Raw genomic sequence first — 23,005 nt, 5'->3', positions numbered from 1 at the left:
GCTACATAGAAAAACCCTGTAAAAAATAAAGAAATTGTGCCATTTAATTTTATAAATGAAAATGAATTTGAGGGCTGGAGAAATCATTCAAGCCTTAAAGGCTAGGCTTGCAACTAAACGTGTAAGAGTTTGGTTCCAGCACCTATGCCTGTTTCTTCACCACACTCGCCCCACCCCCAAGAAAGAAAGCTAGAATTTGAAAACAGATTAGTATATTTAGAGAAAATCAAAGTGGAGCATTATGTCTAGACTCAATCTGAAAAAGATCAGTGTGAAGAAAAATTGTCGACTTTACAGATGGCATAAGAGTTAGCCAGAAAGGAACTTCAGTGTTAGTTAAACAGCAACAAGCTGCAAACATTGAAATACGGAAAGTGGAAAAATCATTGAAAATGGGGAAAAAATGAAAAGTTTGATTCAAAACAGCAAATAGATAGTTTGTGGATTTAGGTGACACCATTTCTTAAGCCAGAGAATGAATTGCTGAGCTCAAACCAAATATTGAAGTAAACAGTGGAGGAGGATGAAGCAAGGATGCTAAAATTTAAGAGGCCTAACTGAAAAAGTGTAACTAGAAGCTGGAAGGGTACCAAAGGGAAACAGACACAATGGATGAGTGAAAAGCATAGGCTGAATGGATGCATCATAGAGGAAACGTAGCCAAGCGAAAGACAGACTGCAGTGGGCTGCCGTGCACTAGAAAAAGAAAGTCTTTTCATGAATACAAATTAAAGAGTCTGCAAGAGAAAGTGGAAGTCTTAGAGGCACATAAAAAAGAATTAGAGGGATGGAGAGATGGCTCGTTGGTTTAGAGTACTTGCTGCTTCTCAGAGGACCTAAGTTTGATTGGTTCCACATCCACATAAAGTGACTGACAAGGACCTCTAACTCCTGTTTCTGGACCTCACATCCTCTTGTGGCCTCCAAGGCAGCTGTTTTCATGTGTACATACACATAAATCTTAAAAAACAGGGCCGGGCGTGGTGGCGCACGCCTTTAATCCCAGCACTCGGGAGGCAGAGGTAGGTGGATCGCTGTGAGTTCGAGGTCAGCCTGGTCTACAAAGTGAGTCCAGGACAGCCAGGGCTACACAGAGAGACCCTGTCTCGAAACCCCCCCCCAAAAAAAACCAATAGGCGCTGGGTGTGGTGGCATGCTCTTTTTTTTTAAAAAGAGTTTTAAATATATTTTATGTAGATAAGTGCTCTAGCTGCATGTACAGCTGCATGCCAGAAGAGGGCATTAGAGGGTATAGGTGGTTGGGAGCCACCATGTGGTTGCTGGGACTTGAACTTAAGACCTCTGGAAGAGCAGACGGTGCTCTTAATTGCTGAGCCATCTCTCCAGCCTGGTGGCACACTCTTAATCCAGCACTTGGGAGGCTGAGACAGGAAGATCTCTGAGTGCCAGGACAGCCAGAGCTACATAGCAAGACTCTGTTTTGAACACCCCTCCCCAAATAAGGTAAAACATTTCATTTAAGACTATAAAGCTAGCCTATGGCACATCCTGGACCTTCTTTCCCCTATGAGAACTCTCAGAACTGAAAACAGAAAGTAAGAGAAAGTACTATGTCTTTGGAAAGTACTCCAAAGTAAAAGAGTAGGTGAACATATTAAAAAAAATCAAAACCCTAAGCAATCTGATAGTGCACACCCAGTATTGAGTAGCTAAGGAATGCAGAAGGAGAACAAAAGCCAGCCTGAGCTATGTAGCTAGACACTGTTACAAAACTAATCCCAGACACTCCTGAGAGGGGACTTTCTCAGCTCCTTCTCCGTGCTCTTTAGAGATGGCAAGAATTTCTATGGTCATGGGGGTTGGTGCTAATATCAAAGCTTTTCTATTTCTAGATCCAGTGTATCAGAAGAGAGGCAAAAACCTAGTGGGAGTCCTTCCATAGCTCCTTCACCCACTGAAGACACTTGCTGTTACAAATGGCCAAAGAGAATAGCTATGGAAACGTGAAGTTGTACTGTCAAGTGGTGAGATGTACAAAGAATATGTGAAGCTGGGCAGTGGTGGCACACACCTTTAATTCCAGAACTCAGGAGGCAGAGACAGGTCAATCACTGAGTTCCAGGCCAACCTGGTCTACAGAGTGAGTTCCAGGACAACCAGGAATACACAGAGAAACCCTGTCTAATAAAAGAAAGAAAAGGAAGGAAGGAAGGAAGGAAGGAAGAGGAAGGGGATATGTGTGTAGCTGGTCTTTGCTACTTTGTGAGTTCTTCTTTTTCCCATCCTTTATCCGCCCCACCCCCATCTCACCCCCTAGCACTAGATAGAAGAGAAACAAGGATAAAGAAAAAAGAGAAATGGGGAAATCCGCCCTAAACAACCAGGATTTAAAATGTCACACAGTTGCAGAAACTCTTTGCAGTTGACAAAACCACGCTTCTGCTAGAGCATGAGGCAAATCATAATGAGCTGCTGTGAACTGTCTGAAGCAGCCCCACATCCCCACACCTGGGATTAAAAGAATACACCACCATACCTGGTGTTTATATAAACTAAATCATATAAGACATTGAAGATGTGAAGGTTATGATTAAGACTTAACATATTGAGCTGGGTGTGGTGGCACACATCTTTAATCCCAGCACTTGGGAGGCAGAGGCAGGTGGATTGCTGTGAGTTCAAGGCTAGCCTGGTCTACATAGTGAGTCCAGGACAGCCAAGGCTACACAGAGAAACCCTGTCTCAAAAAAAAAAAAAAAAAAAAGACAACATTTTGAACCGTATTACACTTAGGAAAATGAAGATTTTACACAGTTACTAAAAAACAAAACAAATATGGAATAAAATTAATATTATAAAAGCAACAACGAGGACTATGCAGGGCTTTGAAAAAGACTTTGCTCCCAGAGGGGGATGTTCTGGGTTTTTTTTCTTTCTTCTTTATATATTTTGTTCCAAAAAAGTTTGAAAGAATGGTTGAACCGTTTTGTTTTTTGTTTTTTTTTTGAAAGATTTGTTTATTATGTACACAATGTCCTGCCTACATATATGCCTGCCCGCCAGGAAAGGCACCAGATCTCCTTATAGAGAGTTATGACCCATCACATGGTTGCTGGGAATTGAACTCAAGACCTTTGGAAGAGCAGCCAGTGCTCTTACCTTTAGCCATCTCTCCAGCCCAATGGCTGAACAGTTTAAAAAATTGCAGGTGGAAATGGAGGAGCCCTGAGAAACAAAATATGGCTGAAAATGGGAAAACAAAAGGGGTCACTCTGCTCTCTCTTTTCTGAAAGGATCCCAGAGTTGGTTGTTTAACTGGAGATGTTAGGAGTGGAAGTAGAAGCACTTGGGAGGTGAGGAGCACTGTAAAAGAGAGAACAAAAAGCCTTAGTCCTAGTGACTGAGCAGGAGAGCAGGGTTTCCCCGCAGAAGGAAAGAGGGGAGGAAATAGCGCTGGAGGGTAGGCAGGTCAGTGAAAAGATGAAAAAGCTGGAGGACAATCTGATGAAACAGCCTGTTTTGATAGAAAGGATTAATCTTCAGCCAGCCTCCGGACCAGAATTAGAGGAGGTTACAAGATCATCATCAGCTTTCCCAGTAGTCGTACAACATATGCCTGCTAATGGTGGGGAACAAGGTTATGACAAGATAGGATGGCATCCTATAGAAATGGTAGATGTAAGGCATTTTAGAGAAGCTTTGATTTCATATAGGATGTACTCCTCCCCTTATGTGAAACAAATTCTAAGTAACTGGGCTACTCAAAATAGTATTCCCAAGACTAGAAGGGATTGGTGACAGCTGTACTAGAGGCTGTTCCGCAGTTGCAATGGTTAACATGGTAGAGCAGAGAAGCTACAGGGACTGGGAAGTGAAAAAGAGCAAGGGGAATGAATATAGTAAAAGACCAGGTACAAGGTTATAATGAAATTTTAGTTCAGTACATGCTATTTTAACATAAATATTATTGGCTTTTAGTCATGAGGCATAGAATGTTCCTGTCTTGCGAATGCAGGAGAAACTGCATCGGGGTAATATCCTTGGCAAAATTAGAAGACTTAGAAACAAACACAAAACTAGAGAAGACAGATATTCTAAGGAATGATGTTTTTAGGAATGGCAGATCAAAACAGGTGACATGATAGTTTTACATGTAGCATTGAGATAGTTTCACACTTTTTACAAGACAGCTAAATATGCTTCAGGAAGGGTTCCAGCTACATATTATTTGTGTTTGTGTCATTAAAAGAAAGAGAATGCCTCTTGGTAGGTCAACCATGCTTCCAAGGCAGGCCTCACACTGAAAAATATTTAAGCAACACAAATTGGACTTAAAGGCTGAGAGAGAGGGGGGTGAGGGAGTTGTGTGTGTAAGAAGGTGATAGTGGATGCATGAAGAGTTGAGGGTTAAATATGATTAAGACACATTATATAAAATTTTTAATAAAAATAGTATTTAAAAACTCAAAGAAGGACTGGAGAGTTGGCTCAGTGGTTAAGAGCACTGTCTGCTCTTCCAGAGGTCCTGAGTTCATCCCAGCAACCACATGGTGGTTCACAACTATCTACAATGGGATCTGATGCCCTTCTGATGTGCAGATAGAGCATTCATATACAGAAAATAAAAAAATAAAATCTTTTTTAAAAACTCAGAAGCAGAATGAGCTATTTTAAATTTTTTTTTGAGACAAGTTTTCTCTGTAGCCCTGGCTGTCTTGGAAATCACTCTGTAGACCATGCTAACCTCAAGCTCAGAGATCCACCTGCCTCTGCCTCCCATGTTCTGGGATTAAAGGTGTGTGACACCATGCCTGGCTTAGAGTATTTTTAAAATTACATCCCGTGTGTGTGTGTGTGTGTGTGTGTGTGTGTGTGTGTCTGTGTGTGTGTGTCTGTGTGTGTGTGTTTGTGTGTCTGTGTGTGTGTGTGTGTGTAGGGATGGGTGTGTGCAGAGGCACCACAGCACGTGTGTAAAGGGCCAAGGAGAACTAGGAGAAGGCACTTCTCTCTTTTTACCATGGGCTGTGTCTGTTGAACTCAGGTTACAGGCTGGATGGCAAGTGCCGTTACTCACCGAGCCATCTCAGTGGCTCTGGAATTAGTTATTCACCTCCCTTTGGGGCTATAAAAACTAAATGAAGTAGCTAATGAGTGGAGAATTTATTGAAGGACTGACTGCATGGGAGGGACTGACTAACCCATGTGATTATAATTTTAGGTGCCTGTGGCATTTGATGATGTCTCCATCTACTTTTCCACTCCAGAGTGGGAAAAATTAGAAGAATGGCAAAAGGAACTTTACAAGAATATCATGAAGGGCAACTACGAGTCTCTCATCTCCATGGGTGAGGCTGAGTTGGCACCTTTTGAATGAGGTGCCAGCAGTCCCAAGAGGGCTCAGACAGTTCCTTTTCCTCTGGTGTCCTCATGCTCACTGTCCTCACACATTTCAGAATCTGGTTTCAAGCCAAAGAAGGACAACACTAATCCATGTGCATTTCCCATAATTAGATTTACTTTTACCTACTGTTGTAAATAGTTGGAGGGTGGTAGATGGGGAGAAGTGAAACAGGAACTAAAGGGAATTGATTACCTGACTGTTGACCTCAAGTATTTAGCGGCCTTGGTGGCAGCTGGTGGCTGTACTCACTTATCTCTTTGTCATGCCTGCTTTCCACTTTTCCTCTCCTAGATTATGCCATGAATCAACCTGATGTTTTATCTCAGATTCAACCAGAAGGAGAACACAGTACAGATGACCAACCAAGACCAGAAGCAAGTGAGATTCCTGCAGACCCCAGTGAAGGTAAGTAAGAGAAAAGACTATATACTCTTAAGCTCCTTTTCCTGGTCAGAGAAGGGGGCTCAACTCAGAGAAAGCAGGACTTAGAGGTGTCCAGAGTCATTCAGTGCTAAAATACTTACACTGTGAATGGACATTTAAATTCTAGAGGGGCTCAGTGATCACTTTGTCGTTTACCCATCAATACCTCACACATGCTAATGGAGTGCTCTACCACCCCCTTATTTCTTTTGAGATATATATTTTTCTTTTTTGTATATATATTTTGTATATAGTTAGTATGTTTTTGCTGAAAATGATCAAACAGTATGTTTGATTTTCTTAATCATGTTTTTATTGTTTATAGTTTTAGCCCGCATGGATGATTATCAGGCTAGATATTTACCCAAATGAGAATGTGATTCATGTAACATGAACCAATCAATATGTAACATTAAAGAAAACAAACTCACAGAACTCAGCATATAATCATACTCACAGCTAAGATATATTACAGCAAATGGATATGAAGCAACAGCATCAAAAGATAAGTGGAAGAAGCCAGAAGCAAATTTCCCAGAGTCTTCTCCCTGTGGTATCTCACAAGGCATAATTAATTCCCCTAGCAGTGAATGTGACAACATACAAAATACCATTATAGATACTCAGTGTCTAAGGTTTTCTTTGAGTTGTCACACAGGCCCACTCTGCCTATCGTATTCAAATTCCTGATTCCCAAAAGGAAAGCAGGTAGTTAGAATAAAGCATACTGTTAGCAGTTGGGGCATAGTAATATACTCTTGTCATTTAGGGAAATTGTTGTGTATATAAAGAACAGTGTTCCAGCTCTCTATACCTGCAGGCACTTCCTTCTCAGGATGAGCAGTCTCAGCCTGTGCTGAACTTCCCTTCTCCTGACGTAGGGAACAAGCCCTGCTTGCTTTCACTGGAGAAGACTACTAACCACTTGTTCTAGTTTCATTTCTCTTGCTATAATAAGATGTCCTGACAAAACGCAAGTTAGGAGGGAAAGCGTTTATTTTAGCTTCAATTTCAGGCAGTAGTCCATCGTTGTGGAAAGGCTGCAGCATGGAGCTTAAAGTAGCCACTCACATCACATCCATAGTCAAGAGCAGAAAGGAATGAATGAACGTGTGCAGGCTCATGTGCTTGCTTTCTTGTTCTCAGCTTCATTTATTCACTTTGCACAGTTCAACATGACCACAGGCTAACCGAATATAAACAGTTCCTCATTAAGACTCCTTTCCTAGCTGGACGTGGTGGCACATGCCTTTAATCCCAGCACTTGGGAGGCAGAGGCAGGCTGGCCTGGTCTACAGAATGAGTCCAGGACAGCCAGGCTACACAGAGAAACCCTGTCTCGAAAAACCAAAAACCAAAACGAAAACAAAACTCCTTCCCTAGGTTGTATCAAATTGACAAAGCTAATAATCACACCCAGTAGTCTTAAATATGAAACCAAAATACTAAATGAAATTATGATGATTTTCTTTTTTTTTTTTAATGGTGTGTATCTTGTAGTTTTGTCCGTTGAAAAGATCTAAAAGTAATGATAACTGATTAGCAGTTAGCAGCATTCCTGAGGGCCAGTAGGAAGCACCAATACATCTATCTTTATATGTACATATTAAATGGCACAGGTCACTGTTTTCAGAACCTTGTGAAAGATGTAAATTCCCTTTAGGACTTAAGGATTCTTTTTGAAAGAACCCTCCCTGCCAAAAAAAGGGCTTCATCATATATTCTTCCCTCCCCTTTCCCCTCTTCTCCCTTTCTCCCTCTCTCTTCCTCTCTCTTCTTCTCTCTTTCTGTCTCTGTCTCTTCCTTTTTCTCCTCTTTCTCTTCTTCTTCCTCCTCCTCCTCCTCTTCTTCTTCCTCCTTTTTGAGATAAGGTTTTTCTATGTAGCCTTTGCTGTCCTGGAACTCACTGTGTATACCGTGCTGGCCTTGAACTCACAGAAATCTGCCTGCCTCTGCTTCTTTAAATTCAAGGCATATGCCACATGTTTTATCTTTATTATTATTTTACATGTATGGCACTTTTGCCAGAATGTTTGTTGGTGTACCATATGTGTGCTGTGCCCATGAGGGCAGAAGAGGGCAGGATCCCCTGGGACTGGAGTTACAGACAGTTGTGACCTACCATGTGGCTGCTGGAAATTGAATCCAAGTTACCTAGAAGATCAGCCAGTGCTCTTAACTGCTGAGGCATCTTTCAAGCTCCCCTCAATGTCTTTTAAATCAGCCAGAGACTAATGGAATATAACTGTGCCCACAGCAGAAAGAAGAGGTCGAATAAGAATAGGGCCCAAGGACCCTTTTCTTGGGGAGAAATAGGAAAGTGCAGGTTTTAGCATGGATAGCAACTTGCTTTTCTTATTTCCTTCTGTGAGCTACAACCGAGGCTAGTAAGTTAAGTTCAGCTTTATCTTTGTTCCTCCCTTGATTTTGAATGTACATGTATCCATAAAGAAAGGGGTAGACATGGCATTAGAGGCAGGTGGATCTCTGTGAGTTTGAGGCTAGCCTGGTCTACGTATGGAGTTTTTTTTAAAACATTATTTATTTATTATTTATTTTTACAGTATTCTGCCCACATGTGTGCCAGAGGAGGGCACCAGATCTCATTGTAGATGGTTGTGAGCCACCATGTGGTTGCTGGGAATTGAACTCAGGGCCTTTGGAAGAGCAGACAGTGCTCTTAACCTCTGAGCCATCTCTCCACCCTACATATGGAGTTCTAAGCCAGCCAGGGCTACAAATTGAGACCTTTCCTTCTTTCCCCACAAAAAAAGGGAGGGCGAGTGGTGAGAGAGGGATGTAGGGCCATTGAGACAGTGGGTAAAGGCACTTGCTGCCAAGCCTGACGTCCTGAGTTTGATTCACAAGAACCACACAGTGAAAGCAGAGCTTCAACCCCTACAGGTTTTGCTCTAAGCGACACATGTGCACCCACAAGTAAATAAGTAAAAGTGTAGAAGGGCTGGTGGGTATGAAGAGAAGGACCTAAATAAATGAAATTCTATTAATCAGAAATGTATGATTTTTATAGTCACATTTCACAGGCATGATGGCACAAGCTTGTATTCTCAGCAATATGGGTAGAGTGGGGACAGGGAGGTTAGGAATTCAGTGTCATCCTTAGCCACTTAACAAGTTGGAGGCCAATCTGGGTTACATGAGATCATGTCTCTAAAGGAAAAAATAAAATAAAGAAGTAGCAGTAAACAGATGTGGTTCAGAAGCAGAGGCAGGTTTATCTCTGTGAATTCAGGGCCAGCCAGAGATACATAGCCAAACAAAAACAAAACAGAAAAAAAGAAAAAAATTAACAATGTTATGTTCAACAAATGAACATGATTATGTTACCTTTTAAAGAGATTTATTACTTTATGTGTATGAATGCTTTGCCTGCATGTATGTATGTGCACTGCATATCCAAGGTCAGAAGAAGCCATTAGAACTGCAATTACAGGTGGTTGTGTGCTAGGAATCAAATCCATGTTCTCTGCAAGTGCAACAGGAGCCTTAACCACTGAGCCAGCTCTCCAGCACCATTTCACATCTGAGTCAAGTCCCTGAAGACCATTTTCTCTTTTTCTCCACAAATAGAGCCTGGCCTTTCAACCTCAGATATTCTGTCTTGGATTAAACAAGAGGAAGAGCCTCAGGTTGGAGTCCCCCAAGAACCTAAAGAGAATGAGCTCTACAAAGGCACCTATGCTGGTGAGTGACAGAGGGAACAGAGATGCTCAGATCCAGCTTACACCAGGAGAGACTAAAGAATGCAGCTGAAAAGGTGCTAGAAAGGCAAGGAACAGAGAGAAAAAGAAAGGAAGAATGATAGAAAGAAAAATATAGTCAGCCAAGTTGTAAATGAAACCAAAAGGTCACCACAATAAATTTTAAGCAGGAAAACCCACTTTTAAAAAAACATTAATTTATTAGTATGTGGGGAGGCACATGCAGAGATCCAAGGACAGCTTATGGGAGTTGTTTCTCTTCTTCTATTTGTGGGTTGCCAGGCTCGATGGCAAGGCCATTTACCCACTGAGCCATCCCATCAGACCAGAAAACTTGTTCTTAAATGCAAAGACAAATCAGAATTCTTGGGGCTGAGTATATTAGTATAAAAGTGTGGTACACACACAAAGCCCTAGGTTCAACCTCTAGCCCCATATTGTTGTCAGCGGAAGAATAATAAGTATATATAAATGAATAAAAAATATGGGAATTAGAAAAACAGCATTTGACGATTACTTTGAAAAGATAGAACAGAGCCAGATGTGGTAGCCTGTAATCCCAGCACTCAGGAGGCAGAAGCAGGAGGATTGCCTGGTCTATAGAGTAAGTTTTAGGCCAATCAAGGTTACAGCAAGACTCTGACTCAGTAATCAATCAATATAGAATAGAACAAAATGAGGTAGAGAAAAACAAACACAAATGTTTCCTTCAATAATGAGATTTGGGGCCAACTATGATTTACCTCTTGAATTATAAAAAAGAATCTTGGCCAATGAGATGGATTTAGTAGATAAAGGCACCTGTTGCCAAGCGTGGCCATCTAAGTTTGATTCCCAAGACTCACATGGTGGAAGTAGAGAGCCAATTCCTACAAGCTGTCATCTGACCTCCACATTTGTGGTATGGCATGCACATGTCCCCACCCACCCCCACAGGATAAACAGTGTAATTTGTGAAAGAAAATCTGAAGATCAGAAGGGACTCAATTGTTTATATAGCTTAATAGAATCTGGTATCTTAATTTGTTTTATAGTATTTTCTGTGCCCTATGTTTCTTTAGACTCTGGGACTAAACAGTTTCTATTCTTTAGGAGATTTACATCACGGACATGCATATCAGTGTAGGCATGTCTGTTGTTAGGTGCAAGAGTGAGTTAGCTGGATGACAAGACATTTGAGGTTTGGAAATGTGCCAGATTTAGTTTAGGTATTTATAAAAATGCATAACCAAGGATGTGAAAAGCCAATCTGAAGTCCCAGTACTTGAGGAGTTCAAGGCAGATCAGCTACATTGCAAGTTTGAGGCTAGCCCGAGTTGCAGGAAACCCCATCTCACACTCTTCCCTCCCATCCCTAGTAAAGGAGGGTGAGGACAGAATGGGCCTAAAAGACTGACTGGTTTGATTTGACTGTGATCTGGGGAGATAAGGAGACAGATGGAGAACATCCTGGAAAAGGGAGGACAGAATGACCAGAGATGCAAAGAGGTGGAAATGTGTTCTTATTTCTGGGAAGATTGAGTCAACTGGCTTCAAGGAAGGGCTTAGCTCATAGAGTATAGAATATAGAGGTGATTTTAGGCCCTATCACACCAGCAACAGAGAAAGTTATTGAGTAGAGGTGAAGCATTAAGAAAATAATGTGGGGGAAAACAACAACAACAAAAAAAACCAAAAGAACAACAACAAAAAAGAAAATAATGTGGGGAAGATTGGTGCCAAGATTATCATCCATGCCCCACCTCCATTTTTTTTCAAAACAGTTTCTCTGTGTAACCATAGCTGGCCTCGAACTCAGAGATCTACCTGCCTCTGCCTCCCCAAGTGCTGGGATTACAGGTATGCAGCACTGCACTCTGCCAGCTATCCCTTTTCAAAATAGAGCATCAAAATACTTATATACGTAATGTTTGCCACATAGTCTACAGGTGCCATGTTAATAATGAGAGCCCTTCTCTGTGATTATTTGGGCAGCTAGGGATGGACAGGGATGTGAGAGGTACAGGTGTTGACAGGTGTAACTCTATGTCCCTTCTTTCAGATGAAGAACTTGTCATCAAAGCTGAAGACCTTGCTAGAGCCTCCTTGTGCCCTGAAGTTCCAGTGGCCTTCTCTGCTCCACCACCAGCAGCAGCCAAGGATGCGTTTTCAGATGTAGCTTTCAAAAGCCAGCAGTGTACACCCATGACACCTTTTGGACGTACAGCCACTGACCTGCCTGAAGCCTCAGAGGGACAAGTGACTTTCACTCAGTTAGGAAGCTATCCACTCCCACCTCCGGTTGGAGAGCAGGTGTTCTCCTGTCACCATTGTGGCAAGAGTCTCAGCCAAGACATGTTAATGACACATCAGTGTAGCCACGCTGCTGAACACCCCTTAACCTGTGCCCAGTGTCCCAAGCACTTTGCCCCACAGGCAGATCTTGGTAGCACCTCCCAGGATCATGCCAGTGAAACACCACCCACCTGCCCTCACTGTGCCCGGACCTTCACTCACCCGTCCCGACTCACATACCACCTTCGGGTCCACAACAGTACTGAGCGCCCTTTCCTCTGTCCTGATTGTCCCAAGCGCTTTGCTGACCAGGCTCGACTCACCAGCCATCGGAGAACTCATGCTACCGAGAGGCCCTTCCGCTGCTCACAGTGTGGTCGTAGCTTCAGCCTGAAGATCAGTCTCCTGCTGCATCAGAGGGGACACGCCCAGGAACGCCCCTTCTCTTGTCCTCAGTGTGGCATAGACTTCAATGGCCACTCTGCACTGATTCGTCATCAGATGATCCACACAGGGGAGCGGCCCTACCCATGCACAGACTGTAGCAAGAGCTTCATGCGTAAGGAACACTTGTTAAACCACCGGAGGCTGCACACAGGTGAGCGGCCTTTCCAGTGTCCGCACTGTGGCAAGAGCTTCATCCGCAAACATCACCTCATGAAGCACCAGCGCATCCACACAGGCGAGCGGCCCTACCCCTGCGCAGTTTGTGGAAGGAGCTTCCGCTACAAGCAGACACTCAAGGACCACCTGCGGACGGGTCACAGTGGAGGCTGTGCGGGTGATAGGGACCCTTCCGCACAGCCACCAGATCCACCTGGTCCACTCTTAACTGCTCTGGAAACCTCTGGCCTAGGTGTTAGCACTGAAGGTCTAGAATCTAGTCAGTGGTATGGGGAAGGGAGTGGAGGAGTGGTTTTGTAAGTCTGTGGCCCATTGGTTATTTATGTTCACAGCAGGGCAGAAAGTCCAGGAGAAACCCCACAAGCTCCACAACCCATAGTAATTATTATCTGGTACATAAAGGAATTTGGGGTCAATACTCAACTAGAGACACACTTCTGCTTTGGAAGTCCACAGCAGTACAAGAATACCATAGTTTGAAAACTGGAAGAGAGTACAACATTGGTGTTTTTTGTTTTATTTTTTTTTGTTTGTTTGTTATTTTGGTTTTTTTTTTTCAGATACCACAAAGCAGAGTTGGAAAGCAAGGCTTGGCTTCTGATCATCCTGTCAGGGTAGCAGAGTGAGAGTAGACTGCCTCTAGGTAGCGACAGGTCTATGGGAAGAGCCTCAAACCTTGAAGCCATCAGGGGGCATAAGGATGCTCAAAGCTGTTCTCTGATTCCTCCATGGAGAGATAATTGTTGGGAGAATGTGCTTTAGCCACTTGCTATGTTGCTGTGTCTCTGAAACCAGCTAAGCTCTGTTCATGCCCCTGTAGTCACCTGTCTCTGCAACATGATGACTGAAGCTGCATTCTTAGGCCTAGATTCTGTCTGCTAATACATTTTGTTTAACGTTGGTGAAAAGAAATCTAACTTGATAGCTTATTTAAGGGGAGAGTTCTTAGCTTTAACTAGCTTGATTTGAAACATTCAGATTCTTGTAGCAGCTGTTAAAAGGGTAGAGAACTTCACCACAGCCCTGGTTAGAAAATTAGGAGGAGAGTTTTCTCTTCAGTTTTTGGAGCTAACAATCCCAGAGATTCCAGGCACAACAGTAACAGCATGGCCTAAAAGTTTATTATCTACTCATCCCTTATCTTTTCCAAGCTGGTGATCTGGTTTTTCTGTTTCTAGTGTTTGATTTTTCTCTATCTCTCATTTGAAACAGGGTCTCACTGTGTATCCTGGCCTGGAACTTGCCTTGTAGACAGGCTGGTCTTTTTGTTTTGTTTTGTTTTTTGTTTTGTTTTTCGAGACAGGGTTTCTCTGGGTAGCCTTGGCTGTCCTAGACTCACTTTGTAGACCAGGCTGGCCTCGAACTCAGAGCGATCCGCCTGCCTCTTCCTCCCGAGTGCTGGGATTAAAGGCGTAGGCCACCACGCCCGGCTGACAGGCTGGTCTTGAACTCAGAGATCTGCCTGCCTCTGCCTCCTGTTCTAGGTGCAGCTCCACGCCCCGCCTGACTTTCATTACAGTCCTCAGCAGCAGAGATGACAGCATTTTATTAAGGCATCAAGCAGTTTAGAAAGGACCCCTGAGCTTAGGGCTTTTGTTCCCTGGTAGTGTGATAGCAGTATTGTCATGTGACTCACTTGAGGAAAGGATTTGCACCCCTGCCTCACTGGCAGTGAACAGACTAAGACCCTTCTTCAGCCATTGAGAGCTAAGCACAGTATCTGTCTTACCTGTGGTGCTGTTTTTTTTAAGATAGAATTTTTCATGGTGTAGCCCTGGCTGGCTTGGAACGCAGAGATCTTCCTGCTTCTGCATCCAAAATGCTAGGATTAAAAGCATGCACTGTCACAACTTGCCACTTGTACTTTGAGGAGCCATGGCTACCATATGTTCTTTCCTTGGGCTCACTTAGTCATCTGAGAACATCCAAACCAAGTTCTATTCCTAAGTGTCTGTGCAACCAGGTATATGTCCTCTTCCCTTGTCAATGCTCACATTTTTTTTTAATCACCAAAATGAGGCTGTTGAAAGAAAAGGTGAGCCTCTAGAATCTTTTTAAAAAGAAAGAAAAATCTTGTGATACCATTTTTCTCTGACAAAAACCCCATCCTTCCTTTGACTTCTGTTCAGACAAAGCCAAATGAGACAGGAAAACCAAAGAGAGAAACTCATGTAGAAAGTTGGTGGAAATCAGCTTGCCTTGTTCTGCACTTGGTGGGCCCTGAAGTAGACAGAGAACATAGAAACTTACATTTGGGACAGAAAGCTATTTATTCCCTCACCCCTTTGTCACCCCAGAGTTTCCTATGATGTCTAGAATGAGATCTGGAATGGCTTAGACATGACACTTTCTGGACAGGAAGGGAATGCCTTCCCCTTATTACTAGGCCCAACCTTCAGCCTGCATAGTTAGTGTAACCACAGTATGAAATGGCATTTGCCTAGCTAAAGTGCTCCTGGCAAAGTCCTGTCAGAACATGCTGCTCTTGAGGATAATCACACATATAAAACACTGTTTTGTGACATAATACCAAGGATCCTGGGAGACATTAGAAGTGTGTGTGTGAAACCTGACCTGCTGTTGTAACTTTTAGCTCATGGGCAATGAAAATGCCATCGGGATAGGCCATACATGGTGGCAGAACTGTGGTATATTGGGATAAAGATCTTAGCCAGAATCTGGACCACCCCACAGGACAACTTGTAAATTCTGAAATCCCCAAATCAGGGTTCCAGCTTCATTAATGACCTTCTAGGGACTTGAATGTGAGATTTGCACCCAACACAGAAAGGAGTCAAAGCATTATTCTCAGGGTGAGGGAAGCATTTGCTAGAGCTAAAGAGGAGATACCTACTGAACCTGTGATGTGGGGGTAGGTAACACCTAAAATTCATCTGAACCCAACAGATTTACCAAGTATGCAACAGTTAATAGTGGGAGGCCTGTGTGCCAGAGTGCTGCAGACGCATCCCAGTGTCCATTCTGTAAGGAGCCATAGCCAGCAGTGGCCAAAAGTGAATACAGTTCGAATACCATCCAAACAAGAGCCATAAAATCACCCAGGCGATGGTGGCACACCCACCAGCAGCACTCGGGAAACAGAGACAGGGGAATCTCTGAGTTCTAGGCCAGCCTGATCTACGGTGGGAGTTCCAGGACAGTCAGGGCTAAACAGAGAAACTCTGTCTTGAAAAACAAAAGAGCCATAAAACTAAATAGAAGGGAATGTGCAGGGCCATCCCAGAAACCCTGAACCCCATGGGATCCTGCTCCCCAGTCTGCCTCAAACCAGGACTTCAGTTGTGTAGTCAATTGTCTTCATCCACCAATCACCTATCAAGTAGAAGCCATTTGTTGTCAAAGATTCAGAAGTGGCTCTTTGGGAAATGTACCACCAACAGAAGTTTTCAGCAAGTGGAATCTCTTCACTACTTGGTGCCTTGAGAGAAGCTCTACATTTAACCCTGCAATTAAAGAGGCACCTCGGCCCTGGTCCTCATGACCAGCCCCTGTAGAGAAGAGGAAACCTCGGAAGTCTCCTCCTGATCAGTCTGCCCCCTAGATGATGGCACAAAGACTTCCTCAGAGTGCATCCAGGAGTTGACGCCAACCAGATTCACTCTTTGCTTGCTAGATTTTTTTCTTCATTGTGGATACTGGATGAGTCTCTGATTCAGCCACAAATATGAAAATAAATGTAAGTTGGTCAATTGCTTAGAAAGTGAAATATGATTGGTCCCTTCCTACTTAGCATTTGGTCATCGAAAACACCTGAGTCATGAACTCTAGAGAGAGCTGTGCTCTACACTACTTTGCTCATTAATAAACTACAGAGTTTCTGATAGGGGTTCCCCTAGGTTTCTCTTGAGATATCTGTCTCAGCCAGGCCCTGTGGCTTATGAGGACAATAACAAATACTATCTCATTTCCAAAAAGTCACTGAAAAAAAAAAGTACCAAAGTTCTTTCATCCATTTCAATGGATAGAAAGCCCAAGTTTATGTCATATTTTTGCTTGTTTGTTTGAGACAGGGTTTCTCTGTAGCCTTGGCTGTCCTGGACTCTCTTTGTAGGCCAGGCTGGCCTTGAACTCACAGAGATCTGTCTGCCTCTGTCTATCTGAGTGCTAGGACTACAGATGTGCACCCCTGCACCTAGCTTATGTTTCTTAAGAGGGACAGGACACTTCCCCTTCCTCTTATGCTTTAGCTTCTTAGACAACAAAACCAGCCTCTTCAGTTGCCTGAGTAGCAAGCAACAAGGCATTTTCAGACGAGGATCTGATGTTATATGTGTATATGTACCTATTTGGATGGGGTTTTTGGCTGTTAATTTCACTCTGGTTCTCTGTAGCAAAGGGGCAGACTCTTATTATACGGGATATATATAACAGGCTGTTCTTTTGGCAAGTTGCAGGCTTTATAAACATGTTAATTAGGAATTCAAAATCAGGGACTGGAGTGATAGTAAAGCCTTGTTATACAAGCATGAGTCTAATCCATAGAACTTGTGAAGAAGCCAGAATCAATGCTGGAGTCCCAGTACTGGGAAGGCTCTTGCTGACCTGTCAGCCTAGCCTCATTGGTAAGCCTCAGGTCAGTGAGAGACCTGTCTCTCAGTGGCTCAGTGGCTCCTGAGCAATGAATCCCAAAGTCCTCTGGCCTCCATGTGAAAGTACACACACACACACACACACACACACACACACACACACACACACGTGTCAAACTGAGTGGTGGGCTTGAGGAGGGTGCCCGGACTTAATGGTCACCATGCAGTGCAATATTAATGGCTAAAGAGCAGGGCTTCTGATGTCAAACCTAGATTCAAGCCTCAAGTAATATAACGTTATTTTACCTTCTGAAGATTTTGTTTATAAGGTATCTCGGAGGTGTTAGAGCTGAAGAACCCACAGCACATTTTACAGTGCCAACCTGAAAGGTAATCACAAAGCCAGGTGAACTGGAAGTTACAAGTCTTAAGAACAAAGGTTGGGCAGGGATGATAGCTCACACTGGTTATCCTGGCACTTGGGAAGCTGGGGCAGGAGGATTGCTGAGAATTCAAGGCCAGTCCAGGTTATATAAGAAAACTTGATTTTTTGGGGGGGTGGGGGTGGGGGTGGGGGGGCGGGTTTCGAGACAGAGTTTCTCTGTGCAGCCTTGGCTGTCCTGGACTTGCTCTGTAGACCAGGCTGGCCTACACTCACAGTGATCCACCTGCTTCTGCCTCCCGAGTGCTAGGATTAAAGGCTTGCGCCACCACTGCCTGGCCTGATTATTTTTAAAGCGGGAGGAGGAGCCAGAGGGATGCCTCAGTGTTAAGAGCATTTGCTGCTTTTTTCAGAGAACCAGTATTCAGCTCCCAGCATGCACAAGGTGGCTTACAATTTTAACTCCAGTTTCAAGGGATCTGATGCCCTCCTCTAGCCTCTGCAGCCACCAGACATGCATGTGCTACAGGTATATACATGTAGGCAAAACACTCATACACATAAAAATAAAATATTTTTTTTAAAGACTGCTCTACAGAATGCATGACTGCTAGCTGGCTCAGCCTTTTGCTACCATCTTTGTATATATTTAGTATGATCTCTTACTGGTCTTTTTCTACACCTACCAGCTCACATAAATTTCTGATGCCATAACCCCATATGGCTCTGATTCTCTCTTGACTTTTCTTTCTTTCTTCTTCTCTTTGGAAAAAAATGTTTTTAGATTTTTTTTATGTGTCAGTGTTTTGCTTGTGTATATATATGTGTATATGTATATATATATGTGTGTGTGTATGTGTGTGTGTGTGTGTGTGTGTGTGTGTGTGTGTGTATGTAATGTTGCCCAATACATGCCTGGTGCCTGCACAGGTCAGAAGAAGGTGTTAGATCCCCTAGAATTGGAATTATGGATGGTTTTGAGCCACCATGTGGGTGCTGGGAATTGAACCTGGATCCTTTGCAAGAGCAACAATTGATATAAGCCACTGAATTTTTTTAATGTTTTTTTGGGGGGTTGTTTTTTGTTGTTTGTTTTTTCAAGTCTAGGTCTCACTATGTAGCGTTGGCTGTCCTGGAGTTCACTATGTAGACCAGGCTAGCCTTGAAGTCACAGAGATCCGAATGCCTCTGCCTCCCACATGCTGGGATTAGGGATGTGTGCCATAATGCTCAGCTTAAAACCAAGATTTGTTTTTTTTTACAGTGTTCTGCCCACATGTGTGCCTGCAGGCCCAAAGAGGGCACCAGATCTTGTTATAGATTGTTGTGAGTCACCATGTGGTTGATGGGAACTGAACTCAGGATCTTTGGAAGAACAGAACTCTTAACCTCTGAGTCATCTCTCCAGCCCCCAAGATTTTCCTTTTTAATTCTTCTCTCATATATTATGTCCTGACTGTGGTTTCTTCTCCCTCCTTCCCTGCTAGTCTCCCCACCCCCACCTCCACCCCCAGTCCTCTCTGTTTCTCTTCAGAAGAAGGCAGGCCTCCCAGGCCTGTCAACCAAACTGGCATATCAAGTTGCAGTAAAACTAGGCACCACCCCTCAGTAGGAGGAAAAGTAGGAGTCAAAAGAGTCAGAGATTCCCCCAACCCCATCCCTCCCACCCTACCCCATCACACCCTTTCCCATTGTTCAGGGTCCTACAAGAAGACCAGGGCACACAACTGTAGCAACAGATTCCCTAATTGTCAGTTCAGTCTCTGTGAGGCCCGATGAGCCCAGTTGGTTCTGTGCATAAGACAAAGAATTTAAAATATATATATATTTCTTTAACTATTTCTCAGTTTTTCTTAGTTTAGACTCTGTAATGGGAAACCTGGCCCGTCTCCTATTCCCATGCTAATCCCAGTTTAGTCAGCTGCACTCAGCAGTAAAACTCCTCTGGCCCCTGCACCAGGTTCTGCAGTTGGACCTGGAGTTCAGGAATGGGAACAACACAGTATTTTAGCACTGCCAGAGGGGACAGAATCTGTTCAATGTCTATTGAGGTTTCTTCTACTTCACAAGCACTATCATAAGGCCAAAGCTCAGTGTCCTTGCTCAAAGAATATGGGAGATGCTGCCTGCCTTGTGAAGACATTTGTCACTTCAGGTCAAGGAAGGGAGAGATTTTATCCTTTTCTGACCCTGCTCCCGTTTTTGTTTATTGAAAACAGTTTCACTGTGCAAGCAAAGTTGGCCTCAAACTCACAGTCTTGTCTCAGCTTCCCTAGTGATGGGATTACAGATGAGTGCCACCATGTCTGGCTTTTCAATTTTCCCACCCCACCCCTCCTCCTTTTTTCTTTTTCTTTTTTTTTTTCTTTCTTTCTTTTTTTTTTTTTTTTTTTTTTTTTTTTTTTTTTTGAGATGGGACTTCATGTGTGCCAGGCAAACATTGTGTGTAGCCTAGATAACTTTGAACTTCAGAGCCTCCTGCCCCTCCTTGGTGTTATGGAGTGCTAAGGATCAAACTCAGAGCTTTCTGAGCGTTGGCAGGCACCCTACTAATTGAGGTACATCCTCTATCCTCTTTTTGAAGAATTGATCACGGTCATAGACTTACGAAGGCTTTGGTTAGCTTGATTAATTAAACGTCCCTCCACATCACACCTAAGACTACCAAGGAAGACAAAACAATAAGCCTCATCAGAACAGCCCCAAAGCAATGCATTCCTCAGTGCTCAGGTTAGTGAGGTTACATTCTGCATAAAATGATAAACCTCACTGAATGATGTGGGTTTGTGCTTATTAACATAGCAGTATTTACAGTAAAATCTTGAAATTGCCCTAAAAAATGGGGCTGGAGACATGGTTTAGCAGTTAAAAGGCACTTGCTCTTGTAAAGGACCAGAGTTTTGTTCCTAGCATCCATATTGGGTACTTATAACCGCATGAAACAGTAGCTCCAGGGTTGCAACTTTGGCAAGAACTCTTTGTTTGTTCAACTGGTTGGTTTTTTGTTTGTTTGGTTTTGTTTTGTTTTGTTTTGAAGACAAAGTTTCTTTGAGTAGCCCTGGCTGTCCTGGAACTCACTCTGTACACCAGGCTGACCTCAAACTCATAGATTTCCTTCTGCCTCTGCCTCCCAAGTGCTGGAAATAAAGTCATGCTCTGACACTGCCCCTACCACCCAGCAAGAAAACTTTTTTTTTTTTTTAAAGACAGGGTCTCTTGCAGGCCAGCATGGCCTTCAACTTGACAGCTAAAGATGACTTTGAACTTCTGATACTCCTGTCTTCACCTCCCAAGTGCTGGGATTGCAGGGCTTTACTACCACATTATATACTTCATATATATAGTATTCATAAATATAAATGTATGGAGAATAACAGGCCAGGAAGATGGCAGGCACATTCTTGGAGAGTTGGTTTTGTTTAACTGAACCAAACAGAATTCAAAATTAAGGATGTACATGAGCTAATATATGATCATCAGTCCTTGGCTTCTAGTTTATAACTTAAAAAAAAAATAAAAAATAGCATAAGAAATCCAATATTTACTAGCCAACCTCAGTGAGTAAAGAGAAGGATAAACACAACCATATTTGCGTTATTAGCCAGCAGGATTTAGGATTTTCATTTTCTCTGTGGTCCTGTGGGGTAAAGACAAGGAGATGTACAAATGACTATTGCACTAGTTCTTGGCTGAACATGAGACTGCCCTGGGGGCTTAAGAGATACTTAAAAGCCAGGGCCCACTCTGGAATGGTTTCATTGCTCTGTGACAGAGAATGGAATTCCCCCCCCCCCCAAGTTCCCTCAAGTGATTGCAGAGTGCCTGTGAGAATTAGAAGATAACGGAATGAGAAAGTTAGGTATTGAACTGGAAACAGCCTAAGTTAGCTAGCCAAGAGTGGGTAGGGACTGGGCAACTATAAAGGGTCTTTGACTCCATAGTGGGAAGGCATAACTAGATTCCAGAGGTAGGTTTGTAGCTATGCTCCTGCTGGCAGGGAGGAAAACGGTCCTTCTTTCCTAATCCCACTGGCCACCTTGGCAGGCCATAGCCTTTTTTTGGATTGTTTGTTTATTTGGTTGGTTGGTTTTGCTGTTGTTTTCTGAGACTAGTTCAAGGGCAGCCCAGGCTAGACTTGAGCTCTTGACCGTCCTGCCTCAGCTTCCAAAGTGCTGGGATTAGAGGTGTTTGGTATCACATGTGGAAAGCCTACTTGTTACATTACGCATGGGGCAATATCAAGATGGAAATCTGTTATCCTCTTCATTTAACTGAGAGTAAGCCTAGCCATTTTCTTTATCAACTAAAGCTCCACCTGCCTCTGTTCTGAAACTTATGAGTCCCCTCTCTTGTACTCTCCTGAATTCATTATTTCAAATACGCTTGCCTAAAGTACTAGCTATAGAATTTTTGTTTTGTTTTTGTTTTTTGAGACAGAGTCTCTCTGTGTAGCCTTGGCTATCCTGGACTTGCTTTGTAGACCAGGCTGGCCTTGAACTCACAGTGATCCACCTGCCTCTGCCTCTCAAGTGCTGGGATTAAAGGCATGTGCCACCATGCCAGGCTTAGAAAGAGAGAAGTTGGAAAACAGCCAATGCTCACCTGACAGATCAAGGCCAGGCCTGAATCTATGTCTTGTAAAAGTGTACATTAGCTTTGATTCGTTAACCAGTTGCTCATTTTGCTCCTCAGGGAGCTCATAGTTAACCAGTGGTTGCTAGAGACTAAGAGATGACTGGACACTCCCAGTGCAGGCTGTCTTGCAGCCTGGAGTATCTCAGTTCCTCATTCCTGTTCTAGAGTCCATGACCAAAGCAGCTCTAGCAGCTCCCCTATCATGCCCTCGAAGTACTCCTTAGTCACCCCATACCCTTCAGCTTCTATTGATTATAGGCTTGTGTGCCCTGTAGGCTTGATGGTTAGAAAACAATGCTAATATGATGAAAAATGTGTATTTGAACCTGTTTTAAGTTGAGTGTTTTGTTCATATAAAACTGAACTGGACCTCCAGCCTACAGAAAGAAGCATAGCCACATGGTAAAGGTGTGAATGGCTGTGCGAAAGTCCACCTGCAGAGCAAACTGGATTAGATGCACTAGGCTGGTGTCCTGCTGTATTAAAAAGGGATATCACCATGACTCACTACACACTTGAGAAGGGACATAGTGTTCATTTTATTTTGAGGAGATAGCTTAAACACTTGGGACTAACCTAGTCCTTCATTTCCCATCTCTAGCCAAGTGGAAAGAGAGTTGACGTCCCAGAGGTCAGGATATGTCTTCTCAGATGTGGATGGCTGGTAGAAACATAGTTGCCTGCAGCTTTTTGGTCTGGGATTGCCCAGTTCCTCTACTAACAGTGGACATGATATTTTTGTGATATGTGCACTTCCATCCATGCACAACCTGTATCCAGGAAAACAGAAAGAAACCACTGACTTCTAGACGCATAACCTTCACTAGCCCCTAAGCTTCTTGAGGATAATATGAGCCTATGAAATACTCATTTCTATATTCTGGAAGCATACCTAACAAAACCCTTCCTAACTGTCCTTCTGAAGACAGCCCTTCTGGCACCCCGCCCCTCCCCACAGACTCATACTGGACTTAATTTTAAGTGTAGTAGAATTCATGGCTTCCACCAGGTTTGACTTTCCCCAAGGTGACAA

At 43.4% G+C, this 23,005-nt stretch overlaps 1 protein-coding gene across 1 annotated transcript in view; it reads left to right on the top strand.

The window, feature by feature from the left end:
- ZNF398 (zinc finger protein 398) overlaps positions 1-16,126 on the top strand; it is a 29,752-nt gene extending 13,626 nt beyond the window's left edge. The window contains exons 3-6 of the mRNA XM_084786152.1: positions 5,180-5,306; positions 5,654-5,767; positions 9,377-9,490; positions 11,549-16,126. Of these exons, the coding sequence (XP_084642278.1) occupies positions 5,180-5,306; positions 5,654-5,767; positions 9,377-9,490; positions 11,549-12,705 (1,512 nt within the window). The 3' untranslated portion in view covers positions 12,706-16,126. The remainder of the gene's footprint in view (positions 1-5,179; positions 5,307-5,653; positions 5,768-9,376; positions 9,491-11,548) is intronic.
- The last annotated feature ends 6,879 nt before the right edge of the window (positions 16,127-23,005 follow it).

The sequence above is a fragment of the Acomys minous genome (assembly GCF_964271855.1).
Source record: "Acomys minous genome assembly, chromosome: 6".
Classification (NCBI taxonomy): Eukaryota; Metazoa; Chordata; class Mammalia; order Rodentia; family Muridae; genus Acomys; species Acomys minous.
Note: the sequence above shows the minus strand (reverse complement) of the source record. Positions and strands in the feature narration are given on the sequence as shown.